The sequence below is a fragment of the Danio rerio genome, chromosome 15, assembly GCF_052040795.2.
Source record: "Danio rerio strain M-AB ecotype USA chromosome 15, GRCz13ab, whole genome shotgun sequence".
In the NCBI taxonomy this organism is placed as follows: domain Eukaryota; kingdom Metazoa; phylum Chordata; class Actinopteri; order Cypriniformes; family Danionidae; genus Danio; species Danio rerio.
The window spans coordinates 31183884-31206367 of record NC_141035.1 but is presented as its reverse complement, the minus strand read 5'-3'; the positions used below and the strand labels follow the sequence as shown (position 1 = coordinate 31206367).

The window sequence follows — 22484 nt, the reverse complement described above, 5'->3', positions numbered from 1 at the left end:
AACAGGTTGCTGCTGCAACTAGGGTGGTGCTAAGGATTGTGATGCCGACACAGCATCGTGATGTCTATCAGCCAATGGCGATCGACGATGGCATCATCTTTTGACCCAACTCTTGTACAAATGAGATTTTTCCAAATAATATGAATTAGTCACTTTATCATATTGAGATGCGTTGGATTAAAAAGCAGCAAGAATAGAGTGAATTAGGGGGCACTTACACTTTGCTATCTGAACCTTGCCCATGTGCGTTTCCTGGTTCGTTTGAGAAGTGTGAGTGCTTCGTGTTCGGTTGGCCGGCCTGTTGGAAGAGGTGTGCCAGAGTGCGGTTTGCTTGGGCTGTGGCGCGGTATGCTTAGTTATAGGATTGTATTCCTATTTCATTGAAGAAACACTTGTAGATTGGTTCATTTTTGTTCTGGACAAAAATGGAACTAATGCGTTTAATTCTGGTTTACTTGGTGTCTGTGTCATTTTAAGAACAAAAAAATAACTCAAAACAGATACTGTGGTTTCTCCTTTGCACAATTGATGCAATAAAAATAAAGATCTGCTGCAGAGATCAGTTTGCTGAACTGTAATGTGGAATTTAGCTTCTGTGTGAAGAAAACACAGACATGTTTTTAGTGAATTCACATTCTGTTTTTAGATAGTTTAGATGTCTTTTCCATGTTGGCATTTCGGTTGAACACAAACGCACCAAGGCTGGAAGGCAGCACTCACATCAAATATAGAGTTTGTTTGTAGTGAACCAAGTTAACCCTGCCAAGTGTGATCACACCCTTAATGTATTTAAATTGGGGCTGTAATTTCTATTTAAAAAATAGGTGCTTTTATTTAACAAGGATGCATCAAATGAAAGTAAGAGGAATTGTGGTGCTTAAATTCTTCATGCTTTGTATCCATCAAACATTCCTGAAAGATTACTTAAAAATATTAAGCAGCACAACCTCTTTGAAATTTGATGAAAAGAAATGTTTCTTAAACAGCAGCAGGATCTTGTTATACTATACAGTAATGGTTCAGCTTCGCCATCACAGTTAAAATAACTAGAAAAGGCTGTGATATTATTTCCCAATATTGGTGTATATATATCAACTTCAGCCATTTTTAGATGTTGTATTGTGTTCACATTCATATGGGAAATCAATAATCGTGTTATGACACTGTTTACATCAGTGCAGCGTAATCTCCTGCTCACTCTAATCGTATCAAGCCCTGCTTAGTGAGATTCTGTGGATGAGATTATGTGCATGAAATATTGTGGGTGCTGGTTTAATTTTAGACAGATCCTGGGGGCCTGTGGCAGCCAGAGGCATACTTCTGTCACACTGGGTCTTAGTCATTTTTCTGTTTACCTGAATGTCACCTTGATCCTGACTGCACTTGTATACCCCACCAGGGCCCTTTACCTCAAAAAGCCTCATTCATTTTTGAATTATGATGTGGTGTATGCCAAAGATGCAGACAATATGGCTATGAAAAGTACATGATCCAGACATATAAATGGAATTTACTGTATAATTTGGAATTTAGTTGATTTTAGATGTAAAAATCCAGTGTAGCTACACTGTAGTAGCAAGAAATGAAACACTGAAGTAGTTACATTGAAATGGCTTAGTATTGTCTAGTTTAGAGATGCCCAAAGTAGGGCCCTTGAAAACTGAAGACCGGGGTGGCTGGGTCGCTGGAGCACTTCACTTTCTATTCAAGACTAAAAAGGGCATGTGCACTGCACAGGTTAAGGCCTATGTGTGCACATGCCTGAGCACAGAACTTTAACTATAAATAAAGTATTGTTATGGAAACTGTGTTCATCTTAACTGAAAGCTACGTTGTGTTTGCTGGCCTCACGCATCACGCACCTGTCAGTCTGTCAGCACGCCACCTTAAAAGGTTAAACAAATAACGCACAGCACTACTACAGTTACAGAAAAGTTTTGCGCTGTTATAATTCACTTACCTTTTAATGCGTTTTGGTGCGAATGTAACCCGCTATAAAAACAACAAAAACAACGACTGAATGTTTTGAATGAGAAGCTGTAATGTTGCCTTGGCGGGATGAATTTTGGTGGGGTGCCCCGCCATGGCAGAATGAACGTAGCGGAAACCATGTAGTGGCTGCCATATCAATATCGGGCGGTAAATGCTTTTTGTTATGTTATTGCTATGGGTCTGACTCTGATATCAATATTTGGCCAATATCTTTAAGCCGATAGATTATATAAATGTACAGAGCTACCTGTCTATATATATATATATATATATATATATATATATATATATATATATATATATATATATACAGTTGAAGTCAGAATTATTAGCCCCCCTGAATTATTGAATTATTAGCGCCCCTGTTTATTTTTTTCCCCAATTTCTGTTTAATGGAGGGAAGATTATTTTAGCACATTTCTAAGCATAATAGTTTTAAAAACTTATTTCTAAAAACTGATTTTTTTTATCTTTGACATGATGACAGTAAATAATATTTTGCTTAATATTTTTCAAGACACTTCTATACAGCTTAAAGTGACATTTAAAGGCTTAACTAGGTTAATCAGGTGAACTAGGCAGGTCAGGGTAATTAGGCAAGTTATTGTATAACGATGGTTTGTTCTGTAGATTATTGAGAAAAAAAATAGCTTAAAGGGGCTAATAATTTTGTCCCAAAAATGTTTTTAAAAAAATTAATAACTGCTTTTATTCTAGCCGAAATAAAACAAATAAGACTTTCTCCAGAAGAAAAAATATTATCAGACATACTGTGAAATTTTCCTTGCTCTGTTAAAAAATCATTTGGGAAATATTTAGAGAAGAAAAAAAAATCAAAAGGGGGCTAATAATTCTGACTTCAACTGTATATATATATATATATATATATATATAGATAGATAGATAGATAGATAGATAGATAGATATGTGTGTGTGTGTATATATATATATATATATATATATATATATATATATATATATACACACACATTCATTCATTCATTTTCTTGTCGGCTTAGTCCTTTTATTAATCTGGGGTCGCTACAGCGGAATGAACCGCCAGCTTATCCAGCACGTTTTGACGCAGCGGATGCCCTTCCAGCCGCAACCCATCACTGGGAAACATCCACAAACATTCATTCACACATACTCAATACACTACGGACAATTTAGCCTACCCAATTCACCTGTACTACATGTCTTTGGACTGTGGGGAAAACCTGAGCACCCAGAGGAAACCCACGCGAACGCAGGGAGAACATGCAAACTCCACACAGAAACGCCAACTGAGCCTAGGGTCGACCCAGCGACCTTCTTGCTATGTGGCAACAGCACTACCTACTGCGCCACACTACAATATTTTTTGAGTTGGTGATTCAGTTCATAAGATCAGTTGAAAATAAAAACAGTTGTTTACTCTATAAAAAAAAAAAAATATATATATATATATATATATATATATATATATATATATATATATATATATATACACACACACACACCAAATTTAGAGTTATCAGTTATCGAAACCCTTCTCAATGATACCTCCAAGATTAAAATAAAACATTGTTGTATTAATTTCTACAACCACATCTGTATTACCCAGCTAGACTTCATTGTGTTGACAGTTTATACAAGCAGACTCAATGACAACAGAGTTCAGTCAGTGTAGCGCTGAAAACCTAATTAAGTTGATTTAAGGTGTAGGGAACTTTTTTTGTTATTTGTCAAAGAAAAACAAGTCAGTCTTTCCACTTCCTAGCCTCATGTGTCTTTTTAACTTGTTAGAAAAACCACCTCTTGATTTGATGATCTTATTTTATTATAAATTTTTTTTTAACATTCATTCTCTCTTCTTAAATCGCTATTCTCTTGTGTGTGTTCAGACCCGGGCTGGAGCAGTATAAACCGAGGAGTCCTGATCTGCGATGAGTGCTGTTCTGTACACCGGAGCCTGGGCCGTCACATTTCCATCGTCAAACACTTGAGACACAGCGGCTGGCCTCCTTCCTTACTGCAGGTGCCTAAAGAGAGAGAGACACACACACAAATACATTTCTGCAGTTTTAACAAGTTAACAAATGCATGGATGTGCCTCAGATGGTGCAGACCCTGGCCAGTAACGGCGCTAACTCGATCTGGGAACACTCTCTGCTGGATCCAGCACAAGTTCAGAGTGGCCGCAGGAAACCAAACCCACAAGATAAAGTCCAGTAAGCCATCTCATCAACCATTCATGCATCATATACCAGCATGCCATAAAAACAGAAGACCGGGTATAATTTTTGTTTTTATTGGTCTGTGCAGTATGTAATTGTTCTTGTGGAGTTTCATGTAATAGTAGAGCACCGAGACCAGACTAGCAGATCCAGAATAAATTAGAGGAGGTTTTTAAAGTAAAATACAGAGTAATTAGAAAGTCATTTGTCTGAGCGATGGTTCAGTGGTTCAGACAGGCCCTGGTATTTCTTTTTAATGGCAGAATATGAGTACCTATGTTTTTATTCATGGTACTCTCTAAGACCAATACTAATACCTGTAATTGTCATACCTGGACAATTTCCAGGTATCAAAAAACATAGTAGCCATTAGGGATGCAACAATACAGTTAGCCCACGGTTCAATACATACATCAGTTTTTTAACACTGTTTTCGGTTCGGTTCTCATGGCTTGACACTTGTTTTTTAAGTTTTTGTTATTCTATAGGCAATAGGAAAAGTAAGAGGTTAAGGAGAAAAAAATAAAAGCGATTTATTGCAATACTCATTTTGTTTTACTTAAAAGCCAAGAAAAGTACACTAGTTCCTAGTGTATTGTATAAAAAAAAATGAACACTGAAATCTCACAGCTGCAGGTAGCCCATGTACAAACTGCGGAACACATTAAATCTTACACTTTGAAAATAAACATATGTGTGAAGTTAATAAATATAAATTGGCAATTTCAAATAAACATATTTGTACTAAACATGAATAAACCATCTTAGTTATCTATGTGCGGAAAAAATGCGAGGCTGTAGTCCAGGGGTATTTAATTGGTGGCCCGCAATTTGTTCTGGTCCTCCAAATAGTGTGACCAAGACATAAATTATTAAATTTTAAAAAAATTAAATTATTTAGTTCAGTGGAAAAATGCCCGCTATAGCTATAAAGTATTGTGCGTCTGTTCAAATCAGTGTGAGCTGCAGAGGCTGCGCAAAGCGTGAGTCACCATAAGCGAGTGGTGCGGACAGCCGAAAACATTTGGATACGTTTTGTGGAAAATACCTTTTGTAAAATGCACTGTAATCATTAATAGGGATGCAACGATTCGCTGATTTCACTATTAACTACCCTTTAATTCGTCACAGTTAATTAATCGTAAAGGCTTCTCTAAGTCGCATTTCTGTTGCACGGAAAAGTTATGACAAGTTGCCAACTGTTCACTAGTTTAAAGATCCAAGTATGTACATCGGATTAACTGTAGCAGCGGCCGTTTCCATATCACGTCTTTTACGCTTGCAAGTTTATTTCTTTTTTTTTTAATATTATTTTTTCGAGGGTTTTCACCTTTATTTTTGATAGGACAGTAGAGAGAATTGTCAGGAAAGCATGGGGAGCAGAGAGAGGGGAAGGATCGTCATAGGACTGCGAGGCGGAATCGAACCCAGGTCGCCGCGAGCACCGGAGTGCATGTATCGACGCACTAACCACTACACCACTGTCGCTGATGCAAGTTTGTTATTTTAATGTAAGAATGACAATATGCCCGTACAAGTGGAGCAACGCGCTTGCCTCTGTCCGGGCGCATGCAGTAGAAAACATCTCACGGTGAGAGTTGTGCGTGCCTTTCAGTGTAATGTCAAGTGCCCTCTAACTTTAGGCATAGTGATTGGATGTTTACTCGTGGGGAGGAGTTTCCTCGTCTCAGCTCATGGACTTACAGGCACACACAGTCAATTCGGTGAGATATAAAATGCACATAAATTGTTTAAATGCAAAACGGAGAAAACCGCAATTCACAAGCGCGTATTGAACCATGGAGGTCGTACCGAACGGTTCAATATTATATTGAGAACCGTGGCATCCCTAGTAGCCATGTTTCCATCCACATATTTTTAGGCACATTTTGCCTTATCACATAAAAAAATGCTTAAATGGAAAGACCAAGATGTGCATATATTTTGAAAATGAGCTGTGGCGAGTGAAGTGGGGGTGAGAGCCGTGAGGGCGTACGAGGCGGGTGGCGTAAGTGAGATAATCAGGGGCACCTGGACGCGTCACCTGCCTCGAGTCTCATAAAGGAGCTCTGGAAGCTAAAAGGAGGAGAGAGAGTCATTTTTACACTACCACAGCAATGACATAATAATAAAATGCTGATTAAAAAAATATATCTTAGTCCACCTGATTAAAAAGTACATCCTGGTCATCAGTAGGGTTGGGTGATCTAGCCTAAAATCAAAATCTCGATTAATTAAACAGTTTTTTCTTTCTTTTCGCCAGCTTATCCAGCATATGTTGTTACGCAGCGAATACCCTTCCAGCTGCAACCTATTTCTGGGAAACATCCAAACACACTCATTCACTCTCATACACTACGGACAATTGAGCCTAGTACCCAATTGACCTGTACGGCATGCCTTTGAACTGTGGGGAAAACCCGAGCACCCAAAGGAAACCCACACAAACGCAGGGAGAACATGCAAACTCTACACAGAAACGCCAACTGACCCAGCCGAGGCACGAACCAGCGACCTTCTTGCTGTGAGGCAATAGCACTACCTACTGCAGCACTGCGTTGCCTATATATATATATATATATATATATATATATATATACACACACACACACACACACACACACACACACACACACACACATATATATATATATATATATATATATATTTACACATACATATATATATATATATATATATATATATATATATATATATATATATATATATATATATATATATATATGAATAATTATTTTTTCAATGTTTTTCATATTAAAAGTAGAAAATAAGCAGTATTTCTTCTAAATAAAATAACAACAATAATGATAATAATAATAATAATAATAATGATGATATTATAGGTGATGTGTTTCTTGCATCTTCTGTAAACAAATATTTTAATGTAAAGTCGCTCCAACTGGCTCGCTGCTCTCTGCGTCATCCACGCTCGTCGCGATACCAAACCAACCAATACAAGAGCTTGCACTATGCGTCGTCGTGACTTGTAGTTACATTTTTGAGTGGTGCGTGTGTATGTGACTGCACATAGGCTGCTCTGGACCATACGCTCGACGCAGAAGTAATGGAGCAAAAGAAGCATGAGTCACGTGACTCCACATGCCGCAGGGAAAGCAGTTAAAAAATTCACCTGTAAACGATTTTATGTTCTGAATGTCGATTTCGATTACATTTCAATTAATCGCCCAGCCCTAGTCATCAGTATCAGAGCGTTTTTAAAAGTATCAGCAGGTGAGGTCCATATCAACACAGATTCTAGAACACTCTAAACACATCATAGTGAGTGATGAAAAATTGCCCATTTCCTGTCTCATCTTCACTGCACCTCTAATAAAAAGGTCTTCAATTTGACCTCTCAAAGGGAGTTTGATTGTGCAGCAAAATAGTGTAAGTACATATGCATCTATCTGTTGGTGTGTGAATGTGTCCATTATCTGTGTGTGTGTAATTTTCCAGCTCAAGAGTTTCACTTCCATCAGAGTAGAGTCCAGTAGTTTTAAATAAGCAGTCGTGATTACATTGATGTGGATAGGACTATTATTGAGTATGAGTCCCTTTTTATGTTAATTTATTAATATTGACTTTGTTCTCCTCTTATTTCTGCACTCTTCACCCTGCAGCCCCACAAAGTCAGAGTTCATTCGCGCCAAGTACCAGATGTTAGCCTTTGTCCATAAGTTGCCCTGTCGTGATGACGACGGAGTCACTACTAAGGACCTTAGCAAGGTGAGACCATCACACAAGGCACTGTTTATCTCAGTCTTTTCCCTTTTACTGTCATTCTGTCTTTCCTCACGGCCTCTTTCTGCTCCCCACTGTCTGTGCCCTTGCAGGAGGGCCCTTAAAATGACACCCCGCTAGTGAATAAATGTGCCTTCCTCAGTGCTATTGAACGGCCCTAATGAGAGGATCTCTTTCATGCTGGGTCTCTCTCACATACTCGCTTATTCTCCTGTTCTTGCCTGCAGCAACTGCACTCAAGTGTGCGGACAGGAAGTCTGGAGACATGTTTACGGCTGCTGTCACTGGGGGCACAAGCCAACTTCTTCCACCCGGTAAGATCAGTCGTCTTTTGTTCTGTCAGGTGTTCTACATCAAAACGAAAGCAGATATGACCATTAATACTAGATAAAAGGAGAGAATATATGTTTCTGTTACTGATTTAGAGCTTTATTGCATAAATCTGAGGCCATGAAAATGTTTCATGGATATTCAGAATAAAAGAAACAGGAATTTGTTCTATGTATTAATAAACATTTTTATTATTTACTATTATTATTATTTATAATTATTTTATGTTATATATATTTATTAAAAAATGTTTAACAAATAGAGTGGTCCTTCACTCTAACATGGTTCACTTTTGGCAGCCTCACAATTTCTCTGATTTTTTATTTTTTTTGTGCAATTTGACAATTTTTTTTAAAGCGCATTGTGTACTGGGTCCTGATTGGCTTTGGGGGGAAAAAAATAAAATAAAATATATATATATACATTTTTTCCCAATGTCTGTTTAATGGACAGATTTTTTTCAACACATTTCTAAACAAAATTGTTTTAACTGATTTCTAATAACTGTTTTGTTTTATCTTTGCCATGATGACAGTAAATATTATTTTACCAGATATTTTTCAAGACACTTCTATACAGCTTAAAGTGACATTTAATGGTTGAACTAGTTTAATTAGATTAACTGGGCAGGTTAGGGTAATTAGGCAAGTTATTGTGTACCAATGGTTTGTTCTGTAGACTAAAGAAATATATAGCTTAAAGGGGTTAATAATTTTTACCTTAAAATGTTCTTTAAAAATAAAAAAAAACTGCTTTTATTCCAGCGAAATAAAATAAATAAGACTCTCCAAAAGAATTTTTTTTATAAGACATACTGTGAAAATTTCCTTGCTCTGACTTTAACTGTGTTATAATAAATAATCTATCTATATCTATTAAAATAAACAAACTAACCCTAAGCCTAATAGTAAAATACAGTAAAAACCGTTTAAATCTATTGAAACTCATTGATCTAAAGGTGGTTTGGTTTGTAGCTGGACATCATTGTTCTGTACGGACAAGCTGTTAATTAGTGTGTTCACACAAAGCATAGTTTCTGAATCAATGGACTTGTGCGACTCTGATAAAGTACGAGTCACAGATGTGAAGCATGTGCAAGCTAGTTATTATAATTCTAATCATCATTACCTTAACTGTTTGCTTATACAACTGAGAAAGTAGTCCCAGTTGACGCGCAGAGGTTGGAAGTTTAAGCCACAGTTATGTCTGTAATTATCAGTGTGGCTGTTTTTGAATCCGAATTACCCTGTTCAATCACAGAAAACGGGAAATTCCATTACTACTATAATTTTAATATGACAAATTTAATCATGAAATCAAATAATTATAGAATAATATTTAAGTTAATTTTAATCTAACGGCCCACCTGCAGGATCGCTAAGGCCCACTAGTGAACCATTGAGAATCTCCACTGTAGACCATTGTCAATCAATCTCCTCCGTGCCGTGTCACTTATACAGTACAGAATATGTTCAGCTTGTCAAAACTACATAAATCTATGATCGCTAGCAGTGACTCTGAAGTGCTGTATTTTATGTTTGCAAGTTTTCTCTCCACATTGTTGATGAAACATTCTACACCGTCAAAGGCACCTGCAGTAACACCCAAAAGGCAGAGGAAGAGGCTAACCATTGCACAAAAAGTTGAACTTTTGAACATGTTAAAGGAAATAAGTGAAGATCAAATGGCTTTAATCTTTGGGTTCATTTCATAATACTGGAATTATTTTTCTATGAAGGTTTGAACTTTGAGAGCGTTTAATCAAGAGAGAAAAGTGTAAAAATGTTAATACCTGTCTGAGAAAAGTGTATAAAGTGGGCAGTGAGGGGTTTTACAGCCTTAAAACGTCTATAATAATTGTAAAAAATAAAGCTGACTATTTCGGATTTCGCCTATTGCGGGCTATTTTTAGAACATAACTCCTTCAAAATTAGTAAGACAGAAACTGCAAGCTAAAAATAACAGTGAATTCAGGCTGTTAATATGAACTACAATAGTCACTCAGATGGTAAACAGCACTGCATTGTTATCTTTTTGTATCCACTTGTTTATAACATCCGATTTGATATCCTACATCCTTTCCAAACCAAAATATTTCTAGTTTTCTTTTGTAATAATATCAAATGTCTTTTTAGACTTGTTTTTCTTTTTTTAACATGTTTTACAAAACATGCTTGATTGACTATATTTGATGTTTGCATTTATTCTGTTACTTTAGAATGTACAATATTACCGTAAAGCTTCAAGCTGCTTTGGGACTATATGTTTTGCATAAAGATCTATGTTATTAAAGCTGACTTGATTTAACTTAAGGTTATTAAAAGACAAACAGTCTATATGCTCACTATATTAAAGGGTTTTGCATAGGATAAACATTTTCTTAGTTCCTAGAACTATTGGCACCACAAGAAATGGGAACACCTTTCGTTATAAGAATGACTAAATTAGGTCATACTTTAGGGTAAGATCTAACTCAGCCCAACAGAAACTAGTACAGAAGCGTAAATATGTATTGATTGATTGAAGGCATTCTATACAAAACAATTAACACTGTATTTTAGACATTAACATAAAAAGCTAATGTTTTACCTGTGTGCAGCATTGCTTTAAAGGTGTTCTTTTCTCAGACTTGATGATATGTAGTTTTTTTAGTTGGAGATTTAATTTCACAGCCCTCTTTTCTGCTCTTTAAATCACAACTCGTGTATCTATCACAAACTCACAAACCACACAACTAAAACACAACTTTGAACAGTATCTTCCATCATCCAGTTATTGCTTTTATTGGCTGCTGCTCTTGATGTTGCTGTTGGTCGACAAGCATCACTTAAGAGTTTCTAGTGACCGTGTAAATACAAACATGAAAATGCCCAGAGAAGATATATTTCTTGAGGGACCGACCTGATGGTCAGTTCCTATTACTGACTTCCTCTAACAACCTGGTGTTAAAGCTCTTATTTTCTGAAACGGTGGATCTGAAATGTAGACGTGTAGACTGACTATGAAATCAGCTGATTGAACAGTGGCTGTAGAGAGATTCTGATGGTATGAAAACCTTGGATAAAATTATCACGGTTTTACGGTATCATGGTATTGTGATCACTGCTCTAAAATATATTCTTTTTAAATGTCTGGGTAAGAAACAACAACTTTTTCACCTTTGTGAAAGATTTATAATATTTTGGAGCAGTAAACATGTCAGACTAAATATTTCAAATGAATCTTTGACTTCTGATGTCTTCATTAGTTTCAAAAACATAGATTTCTTTACAGTTTAAAACGACACCTTTAGATATCTTTTCTGCTGGAGATACTGTTGTCCTAAGAAACAAAAATGTAAAAAAAATATTACACATACATTAAGAATGGTAGTACTGAAAATGTTGGCGTTTTTAAAACCTTGACTTTTCTAAACCGCGGTATACCTTGAAAACGGTTATCGTCCCATGCCTATCACTCACACCCTTGATGTTGCCTCCACAGGAAAAGGGCACAACCCCTCTCCATGTGGCTGCCAAAGCGGGACAGGTTCTCCAGGCTGAGCTGCTGGTTGTGTATGGAGCGGATCCGGGAGCTCCAGATATCAATGGCCGAACACCCATAGACTATGCACGGTAAAGGCCTTCCATTCATCTACTGTCTCTCTGTTGAGCCATTCCTCCTCTCTGTTTGTCCAAACTTCTATCCTTCCATCCATACTTCAAAACTTTTATCCATACCTCCATGCATCTTTGCTTCATCCATCCATACTTTCATCCTTCCATTCATCCATACATACTTCCATTCATCCATACTTCCTTCCATCCATGCTTTTACACTTCCATCCATCTATACTGCCATCCATACTTCCATTCATTCATGCTTCCATCCATCCATACTTTCACACTTCCATTCATCTATACTTTTACACTTTCATTCATCTATACTTTCACACTTCCATTCATCTATACTTTTACACTTTCATTCATCCATACTTCCATGCTTCCATCCATACTTTCACGCTTCCATTCATCCATGCTTCCATCTATCCATACTTCCTTTCATCCATACTGCTATTCTTTCATACTGCCATCCATCCATATTGCCATCCTGTCATCCATCCTTACATTACCACTTCCATTCACCCTTACCTCCATAATTCCATCTATCCATTTATCCATACTTCCATCCATTCATACTTCCATTTATCTATTTTCCATCCATCCATTCATCCATACTTCCATGATCCGTCCATCCATTCAAACTTTCACACGTCAATACTTCCATCCATTCATACTTTCACACTTCCATTCATCTATACTTCCATAGATCCATCACTCCATGCTATTGTAAATGTTATATTAAGTCAGTAGCATTACCGTAAGTTGTTTAAGATTGGAACATTCTACTCTGTTCAAAAAGCAACAAAAAAATTACCTTACAGTCTTCCTCACTTTAAACCTTTGTATGATAGTGTGTGTGTAAATGTATTATTTTTATATAGTGTGTGATGTGACTTTATGCTTGCAGGCAAGCGGGTCACGTGGAGTTGGCCGAACGCTTGGTGGAGTGTCAGTATGAGCTCACGGACAGACTGGCCTTCTACCTGTGTGGACGTCGCCCAGGTGAGTATTCAATATTTCTTTAATAATGGTGATAAATCAGTGTATGGACCTTCTTTAAAAAAATCCAGATTGCAGAGAATGGATAAGTTTCTAATGCATTTTCAACCAACCAAATTCAGTGCAGATTCCACATAAAAATAGGCTCAGCGCTGAAACACACATTACACCTAAGCTTCTGCTGTGAGGTTTACACTTGCAGTGTGAATACTGCAACCTGTTAATTTGGGCATCAAAATCAGCATGTCCTGTTTGTGCGTGGTGTAAAATAAGCAGTCTGTCCTCTTGAAATGAGGATGAAAACTTCTACATTGTTTTTCTTGTGTCTGTGTTTTTGCAGATCATAAGAATGGTCATTATATCATCCCTCAGATGGCAGACAGGTACATTGTTTGAGTGTTTTTGTATGTGTCTGACTCATAATAGAAATAATACTGTCTATACATATTGAGAAGCATCAGTGCAGTTTTGTTTATTACCTGTCACCATGCATGATATCCTCCCTCAAGTCTTTTCCTAAGCACTGCCCGTATAGGGTAGATAGAGTGTTAAGATAAGTTGACAGCGGGTGTATTTGAGTGTGCTGGCCAGCAGGTTGTGCTACACGGTTAATCAGATTACATTAGGACACAGCGTGCCCTTAACCTGAAAGGCTGACAAGCTCAAATGCACCATATCTGAATGAACTTTACTGACCTGTCCAGAAGGAATGTTGATACGGGGTCTGTCCCTTTTCTTTCTCCCTCTATCTTACTGTCTTCTGCCCACTTTTCGGTCTCGCTCACTCGTTTTCTGTTCTCTCCATCTTGCTGCGCTTTTGGAGGCAGAGCTCGCCCTAAGTGCCCGACGCAGAGGTATCTCTCTCCTTCTCTCTCTTTTCATCCCCCTCTTCATAAACTCTGCTCACTTTCTTTCTCACATGGACTTCATCTGGATGTGGGTATCTGGAGAGATGAGGCAGGAGTTGGAGATTTGCACAATATCATGTGATTTTTAAGGGTATGTTCACACTTGCGATGTTCAGTGTAGTGAAAATTAGCAAAACCATGAGCTATAAGGCAAAAAAGGACCTTATGTCACTGTATTAAAGTAACAAACTCAAGCATACCTATTTTTGTTTGTTTTGTTTTTACATTTAAACTTAAAGTTCAGTGCAGCTGTTTAAAATGTCATCTGCTTGCAGCTGGTCTACATCTGTTGAGGAATTCCTGATGCGGTTTTTACATCTTTTCACAATCTTCAAGAGTTCTCACAACTCCAATAATATCATGTATGATAGATGTATGTCGATATCATAGACTGTAAAAGATATGGACGTAGTATCCATGACGTCACCCATAGGTTTCTGAAGAGCGCAAATAAAGCTACAAGTAGGCGTGGCCAATCATCGCCATTTTGTTCGCACATTGTCCCAACGATCGCTGGTGACCAAACAAGTGAAAAAAAGAAGAGCCTGAGCGGAGCCACAGAAGCCTGCTCGCATTTTGCGTAGACAGGTAAATGGTTAATACTTCATTACCTGCTTCTAATGAACAACATGTGCTTGGTTGTATACTATATATCAATAAAGTGTTATTAAACATCTTGGGGCAATGCTGTGATATAAGTTTCAGCAATTAATCGCAACAAGAAAATCTGATATCCTCATAAGCCTAATAATGTACGCACATAAACACATGTGGCCATTACAGTAGTATTGCTGTTTGAATGTTTAGTAAACTCAAATGGCAAAAAATACATCTTAAAAGTTCCATTTTTCATTCATTCATTCATTCATTTTCATTGGGCTTAGTCCCTTTATTAAATCAGGAGTTACCACAGCGGAATAAATCGCCAGCTTATCCAGCATTTGTTTTGCACAGCAGATGCCCTTCCAGCCACATGAACCCACATGAACACGGAGAGAACCATTTTATTAATGTATTTGTAGTTTTTTAAGTTTGGTCTTAAAAGTCATGACATGATAAGCTAATTATGATCATCATATCATTAAATCAGGTATGAAAGCTAAATTAACCATTACTTTATTTATTAAAAACAAAATTGGGCTTAATCACAAGAACCAAGTGAACTGAACTAAAAGTGTGAACATACCCTTACTGTCAAATAAAAATCAAAATGGTTTATGTTTTCTTACCTATATACAAGGTATTTTATTTCTCTTATTATGCACAATTTAGTATATATAATTATTTAGAAACAAATTAGCTGAGGCCACACAAGCTGTTGGATAAAGTTAAGTAGACAGGGTTACTATAGTATTTCCACTCTTTTCCACATTTATTTCATAACATTGGAGCATTAAAAGCCAGTGGATTTCTAACAAATTATATCAAGTAAAATATATTTGTCCCGTTTAGAACCCTCCTGTTCCTCCTCATGTTTTTCGGCTACCCATGTCCCACCCCATCTATCCATACATTCATCAATTCATCAATCCATTAATTCATCCAGCTCGTTCTTCCCACATGTCTCCTTTCCTCTCTCCTCATCTTTCTCTGTCCGCATGTCTCCAGCATCCTTTTACTCCTGTGTCTGTGTCTTTGTCTTTGTGTAGCCTGGACCTCTCTGAACTGGCCAAGGCAGCCAAGAAGAAGCTCCAAGCGGTGAGTGATGCAGGTTGATGAGCTGCTACAGAGAATTTTAGGGATTAGATTTTGTTAGACTGGCGCAACCCAAAGCAACAAGTGATAAAATGTGTGGTTCATTCCTAAATGATTCTTTGTTTTTTTTTCCAAATGCTAGCACATATGTTCAGGTGAACTTGTATTGTAATTTATATATAAATAAATAAATGTGTGTGTGTATAAATACACATATATTCATCTATCCAAAAATTTGTACTCCCAAATTTATATGCTAGAAAAAAATATAAAATACAAATAAAAAAAAAATTGTAGTTTTTTTTGCAATATTTAGCTTGAATTTAATTGTATTATTTTTTAATTTCTAAGGATGTTTGGTGACTAAATATTATTTTAATAAAATATATCTGTTTAATAAAACTGTTTTGTTCAATTGCATCAACATATATTGTCTATATTTACTGAGACGTAGATATTCATTCTTAAATTGGAGTGTTCTAATTTATGCTGAGCACTGTATATATTATGTACACTAATATATAATAGCTTTACAATATGCCTATATACTAAGAATATGTTAAACGAAATATTTAATGAGATGAAATAAAGGTTGGCTTGATTTTAATGGTGAGTTGATAACAATGTTCTGTGAAAGCTTTCAAACTGATGCCATTAGAATAGGAAAGATAGATCTATATTTGTACACTGATTTCACACTTGACCACTGCAAACACATCAACACGTCTTGAATGGTCAGTTTGTGTCGTCACTCACAATAAAAAATCTATGACTTTTCCAATATTCTTAAGTGTGCACAGCCTTTGGTTGTAAAAAACACAAATATTTAACTTCCCTCATAAATGAGATAATCGTTTACAGGTGAGAATGTTATTTTTTTTTCTTTTTAGTTTTTAATATGTACTTAATATACTCACTTCAGTTTCTCTGGATTTACTGAGTTTATTTACTGGGTTTTAAATGGGGTTGAGTGAAATGTGAACTTTAAAAAATGTTAATGTAACATTTCTTACTAATTAAAAACAATTTTCATTTAAAGGATTTTATTTATTTATTTATTTTTTTTTTTTTAGAAAATTTAAATGTATAAGAATAATAAATAATAAATTGTCATTGACATTCAGGATTATTCTACCAAATATCAGTGCTTCTAATGTTACAAAATTGTTTTTTTTTTATAAATATGAATTATAATGTATACATATTCGTATATTTTGGTCTATTTGGAAAGTTTTTTATGACTTTTTGGAAAGTCTAGATGGTGAGTTTAGTTGAACTGATGGTCATTGAAAGTATATAAATTAGACAAATATGTTATTTCTAAATTATTTAATATTAGTATAACTATTTACTACTACAATTTTCTTTTGTTTTTTCAAAGTTTATTAAGTTATTTTGAGTTTATATCATTCTTGTTATATTTTATTTATTTATTCTTTTTTTTTTTTGCTTAACTGAAAAAAATGAAATCTTTGTCAATTTGAAAATGTTAAAAATAAAAATTGTTGTTCAAAAAAAAAAGTATACCTATGATATTGTCATAAATGAATATAAACATGTCTAAAAACATGACACCTCTTTTGGTATTTTATGTCAAAAGAAATGTCTTAATGACTACATTATTATCTGAAATTTGAAAGAAATGCTAAAATTGAAAATCATAGGTCCAGAGAATATGGACCTGGTTGCTGAAATATTTTATTTAATCTTGTAAAAATATCTGTCATCTGTAACTACAGCCAAAGACTTATATTCTTCCTCTTGAAAGTTCACTAATGGAATTTTCATTAGATTTTTCCTAACCAACTAGCTAACAGTCTATATATTTGTAACCAATGCACTGGGAAACTCCAACAACACTGACATTTCATTAATTTATTTTTTTTGCTCCTCACATTAAATTAAGTTGAAGTCAAAATTATTCGTCCCTCTTTTAATTTTTTTTTTAAGAAAATTTTCACAGTATGTCTGATAATATTTTTCTTCTGGAGAAAGTTTTGTTTTATTTCAGCTAAATAAAAGCAGTTTTTAATTTAAAAAAAAAAACATTTTAAGGTCAAAATTATTAGCTCCTTTAAGCTATTATTTTTTTCAATAGTCTACAGAACAAACTATTGTTATATAATACCTTGCCTAATTACCCTAACCTGCCCAGTTAACCTTATTAACCTAGTTAAGCCTTTAAATGTCACTTTAAGCTGAATAGAAGTGTCTTGAAAAATATCTAGTCAAATATTATTTACTGTCATCATGGCAAAGATAAAAGAAATCAGTTAATAGAAATGAGTAACTCAAACTATTATGTTTAGAAATGTGTTGAATAAAAATCTACTTTTGGTTAAACAGAAATTGGGGAAAAAAATAAACAGGGGGCTAATAATTAGGGGGGGGGTAATAATTCTGACTTCAACTGTATGTTCTTCTTACTGTCTGTGACTATGTTTATCATGCAGCATTTTTGATCAGAATAATGACTTCTCTCAGGAATCCTGATTATCCTCTCTTCTCGAGCGACTTGAGTCGAATATATTTAATGAAATCTTCAAAAGCTCAGATATTCTGCAGATATATTTAGCAGATGCTTTGAACTCCCTCTGCTTGCGTTAATCTTTATTTAGCACCTTGTTGGAGCATGTTGCTTTGTTTTGTCTTCTCACCGATGTCTTCCTGTTGTGTGTGTGTGTGTGTGCCCTGTTTTTTTCCATCTTCTATCTGAAGTTTAATGTCACATACTGACGTGTTTGTTTGTTTGTTTGTTTGTGTGTGTGTGTGTGTGTGTGTGTGTGTGTGTGTGTGTGTGTGTGTGTGTGTGTGTGTGTGTGTGTGTGTGTGTGTGTGTGTGTGTGTGTGTGTGTGTGTGTGTGTGTGTGTGTGTGTGTGTGTGTGTGTGTGTGTGGACACAGTTAAATAATCGTTTGTTCGAGGAGCTGGCTATGGACGTGTACGATGAAGTGGACCGTAGAGAGAATGATGCAGGTAAGACTCAAAACCCCCTTCCCAGCCTCCCCTGCTCTCTCTCTCTTTTCCTAATGTAGTTATGGAACGGTCTGAAGGCGTGAGGAGGACATGAATCTCTGTCCCACGAGACACAGTGATCAGTGTGCTTTATAAACACTGACTATAGAAGGACTTTAGCCGTGCAGTCAGTCTGTATAGAAGGGAGGGAGGGAGAGATGGAAGGAGGGTGAAAGAGAGCGAGGGAGTGCCTCAGGGATCTCTCCTCCTCCTCTCTCTCTTTCGCACTCCTTCAACTTTCGTTCCTGGTAGTAGAGCAGAAGAGGTAGCATGCTGGGATGCCAGGCTGAGATTTTGATGGTAAGCAGGGCTGGAAGCAAGGCAGGGGTCCAAACACACACACATGCACATGCACACGCACACACACACACACACACACACACACACACACACACATAAATACATACAATCCTAACGGGAGGAGTAGATGCTTTCTGAAAACCTCATGACTTCAGAGTCTGTTTGTTTATAATTGTGGTGTTTACATGTGTCCGTTCTATTTCTCAGTGTGGCTGACAACTCAGAACCACAGTACGCTGGTGACCGAACGGAGCGCTGTCCCATTCTTACCCGTCAATCCTGAATACTCAGCGACACGCAACCAGGTAAACACACACACAACTTATTTCTGAGCCTCAGAGGAAGTACATTTTGGGAGGAAGAATTCCTCTCTTGCTGCCCCCTTGCGTAAGGGGACGTCATTTCCACGTGGGCCCGTTTTTGATGGAGGCACAAAGGAGAGATGATATCTGTGGTGCGGCAGGAGGAGGGCTAAAAATAGACGTTTTGTGGTTGTGCAAACGTCTGAGGCTCAGGTTTGGCCGGCAAACCAATGAAAAGTATGTTTTCCAGCTGCGTAACTGCTGTAGACGCACACAGACTCCCTCCCTTTCAGCATTTCCATTGGCATCCTCATCTGACCTTCTCAGTGCCACTGCCTGAAATAGTTCTTTTATACAGCAAGACCACTAAGTGCGTTTGTTCGAAGACACGTTTCCTGCAGGCTGATTGGACAGGCTGAGAATTTCCTGTTCTTTTGCGTATACATGAGGTTTTGAGACATGGAAAGAGATGATGGGCGGAGGGACACACACTCACACACACCCAGTGGTCAAGAGTGGGAGCGCTGAGCTGTTGATGTGGCAGTGCTTTTCAGCCTTAAAAACGTCGCCCTCTGTAATAACATGTTGGAGAACAACTAAGTGCTCAAATACTATCTACTTTGTTTGACAAATTTGCAAGTATCGCTTTATAATCTGACCCAGAATCCCACAGAAGGGCTTTCATTCATAAACATTTTACGCTGCATTCACACTTTTTTAACCTCTGGTTATTTCATGTTTTTGTCTGTTTTGTATAATGAGTGAAGTGTTTTGCAGTTAACACATTTTATTAAGTTTCACTCTGGTTTTAACGTAAACATTAGTGTAAAACAATCAACAAATTTAATCTGGGTGTTTTTATTTTTGAAATCACAATCACTTTGCAAGGCTTGGTAAGATTATGTAATCTAAAGGCTCTATTACTTTACTTGTTTATAATGTGAAGTGTTATGCCAGAGTAGCCAATTGATCCTTTTAATCGTGTATAGCTACCCAATCTGGCCGTTACAATCTCCAATAAACTCAATAAAACTTTTAACTTCTTATTTAAAAATAGCATTTAATTACATTCCTTATAGTAACATTTGTTTAAAAGTTCTCCATTTAAATACCACTGAAGATACTGACCTGACCTATATTTCTTACTATTAAATTATTATTGTATTATTAAATGTATTAAATTATAATCATTTAAGTGAATTAGATATTTTTTTTAAAGAAAACTTGAGCAATTTGACAACATTTGTAATCCTTTTATCTGTTCCCACAAAAAAAAAACCTTGTGGAATACTGCATCACTTCTGTAATGTTTTATGTCATCTTTATCAGAATATGCTTTGTCATCATACTCTGTTGTTCAAACAAGTCGTTGTAAACAAGTTGGCTTGTTATGTGGGTGGGTTTTTATTTGTTATTATGATTTTTAGATTGTTTTTCCTTTTTTTGCTTTGCCTATGTTATATGTGGACAGAATGTGTAAAACAGAGAATCCTTTTCTTTCCTTGTCTTCAATAAAACTTATTTGACAAAAAATATAAATCGTTTTTGACAGGGCAAGTGAAAATCTTTTGCAACTGGGATATTCGGGAAAAAACCTTACCATTTAGCCCTGTATAAGTCTAATATTTCATTCATAATGGTCTTAAAGTCTTTAAGAAGTCTTAAATTTAACCTGATGAAACCTGCAGAAAGCCTGTATGCCCATCAGGAGAGAATTTAGTTAATCAAATACAGTTTATTAATACAGTAAAAGTAGTAATATTATGAAATATTGACTTAAAATACACTGATTATAACAACACACACATATATATATATATATATATATATATATATATATATATATATATATATATATATATATATATATATATATATATATATATTGTTATAATCAGTGTATTTTAAGTCAATATTTCATAATATTACTACTTTTACTGTATTAATAAACTGTATTTGATTAACTTTTTTAACATTATTTTGACAAAAATGTTTATATATATATATATATATATATATATATATATATATATATATATATATATATATAAAACATTTTTGTCAAAATGGCAAAAATGTATATCTGTTTAGCTACAGAAAAGATTCAAAAGACCAATGTTACTTCTCAGTTTTCATAGATTTATTAGGTATGGGTTTAAGTTAAATGTAAAAAAAAAAAAAAAATTTATATATGTAAAATATATATATATATATATATATATATATATATATATATATATATATATATATATATATATATATATAAATTTTTATTTTTTTTTTATATATATTACGAAACACCAATATAGTGTGACTAAATATCAACTTCGAAATAAATGACCCTGGGAGTAAGTATTTTTATTACTATTGTTGTTTATTATTATTATTATTCGGTAAAGGTCTGCTAACATTTCTTTCAAATTTTAAAAAAGAATGGTTGTCATTTAGAACTTTTTTCCCCCTCAGAAATACCCTTTAGTCAGAAAATCTAAATTTTGAAGAAAAATGGAAAAAAAAGTTGTGATTTTAAAAATCAGGGATATTCCAACAAGTAATAATTTCCTAATTAAATTGAATGAATTAAAATGTTGCTGGTCTAAACATGAGAATAAACAAGTCTGTAAACGTATGCTCTAATGAAATGCTCTAATTGTCAGTGAGTACGTTTACATGGACACCAATAATCCGGTTTTAGTATGATTAAGACAATACTTTGATTAAGAGTCGACCATGTAAACAGCCATTTTTGATTACTTCAGTCCGATTAAGGTCATAATCAAACTAAACAGACATCTTAATATAAGACATATGTAGTATGCCGATTTTAGCCCTGTTATTGTAGTGCAGTACAGACATGTTGTAAACTTTTTAGTCAAACTATTACCGTCGTGTAGGATTTTTGCCAAATTTTGCAACAGGATAGTCTATACACCCACAGCTGTTTGACACTATTCTCTGCACCTACCAAGTCAGTGAAGGACCACAGACACCTGCATCATTAAATGTGGAGGTTTTTTTTCCAATATAGTGTGCTGTATTAAATTCTTTTAAAACAACACTCTGCAGTTCATACTCGCATCCAATATCTTGTTTGTCTTGTGGGGCATGCATGAAATGTTTCTAAATGAAAGTGAAAGTGCCAAACTGCTGTTAAAGTCGACAAATTAAATATGAAAGACCAGAAATTACATAAAACTCAAGAAGAAATGTGGATAGTTTGGTGATGCAATGAAGTTAATCGAACTGTGTGCTGTAAGTGTAGTCAGTGTCACAGAAGAAGTAACGAAATTTACATTTTAGTCAAACACTTAAATACAAAACTCCAAATCCAGAGAAACTTAGAATTCCCAAGTGGTCTCT

The 22484-nt window shown here is 35.5% G+C and overlaps 1 protein-coding gene across 6 annotated transcripts in view; it reads left to right on the top strand.

Annotated features, from left to right (window-relative positions):
• git1 (G protein-coupled receptor kinase interacting ArfGAP 1) overlaps window positions 1-22484 on the top strand; it is a 49169-nt gene that overhangs the window by 5073 nt on the left and 21612 nt on the right. For 3 of the 6 annotated variants that reach the window (XR_015509592.1, XM_087284267.1, XM_087284265.1), the window contains exons 2-12: window positions 3879-4012; window positions 4093-4205; window positions 7853-7958; window positions 8201-8287; window positions 11787-11917; window positions 12813-12907; window positions 13245-13287; window positions 13732-13758; window positions 15462-15510; window positions 18411-18483; window positions 19030-19127. Coding sequence is in view for 4 of the 6 variants with exons in the window: in XM_087284267.1 (XP_087140393.1) it covers window positions 3879-4012; window positions 4093-4205; window positions 7853-7958; window positions 8201-8287; window positions 11787-11917; window positions 12813-12907; window positions 13245-13287; window positions 13732-13758; window positions 15462-15510; window positions 18411-18483; window positions 19030-19127 (956 nt within the window). In the remaining 2 variants the exon portion in view is untranslated. The remainder of the gene's footprint in view (window positions 1-3878; window positions 4013-4092; window positions 4206-7852; window positions 7959-8200; window positions 8288-11786; window positions 11918-12812; window positions 12908-13244; window positions 13288-13731; window positions 13759-15461; window positions 15511-18410; window positions 18484-19029; window positions 19128-22484) is intronic. The other 3 variants (XR_015509593.1, XM_087284268.1, XM_087284266.1) reach the window with 1 other exon arrangement.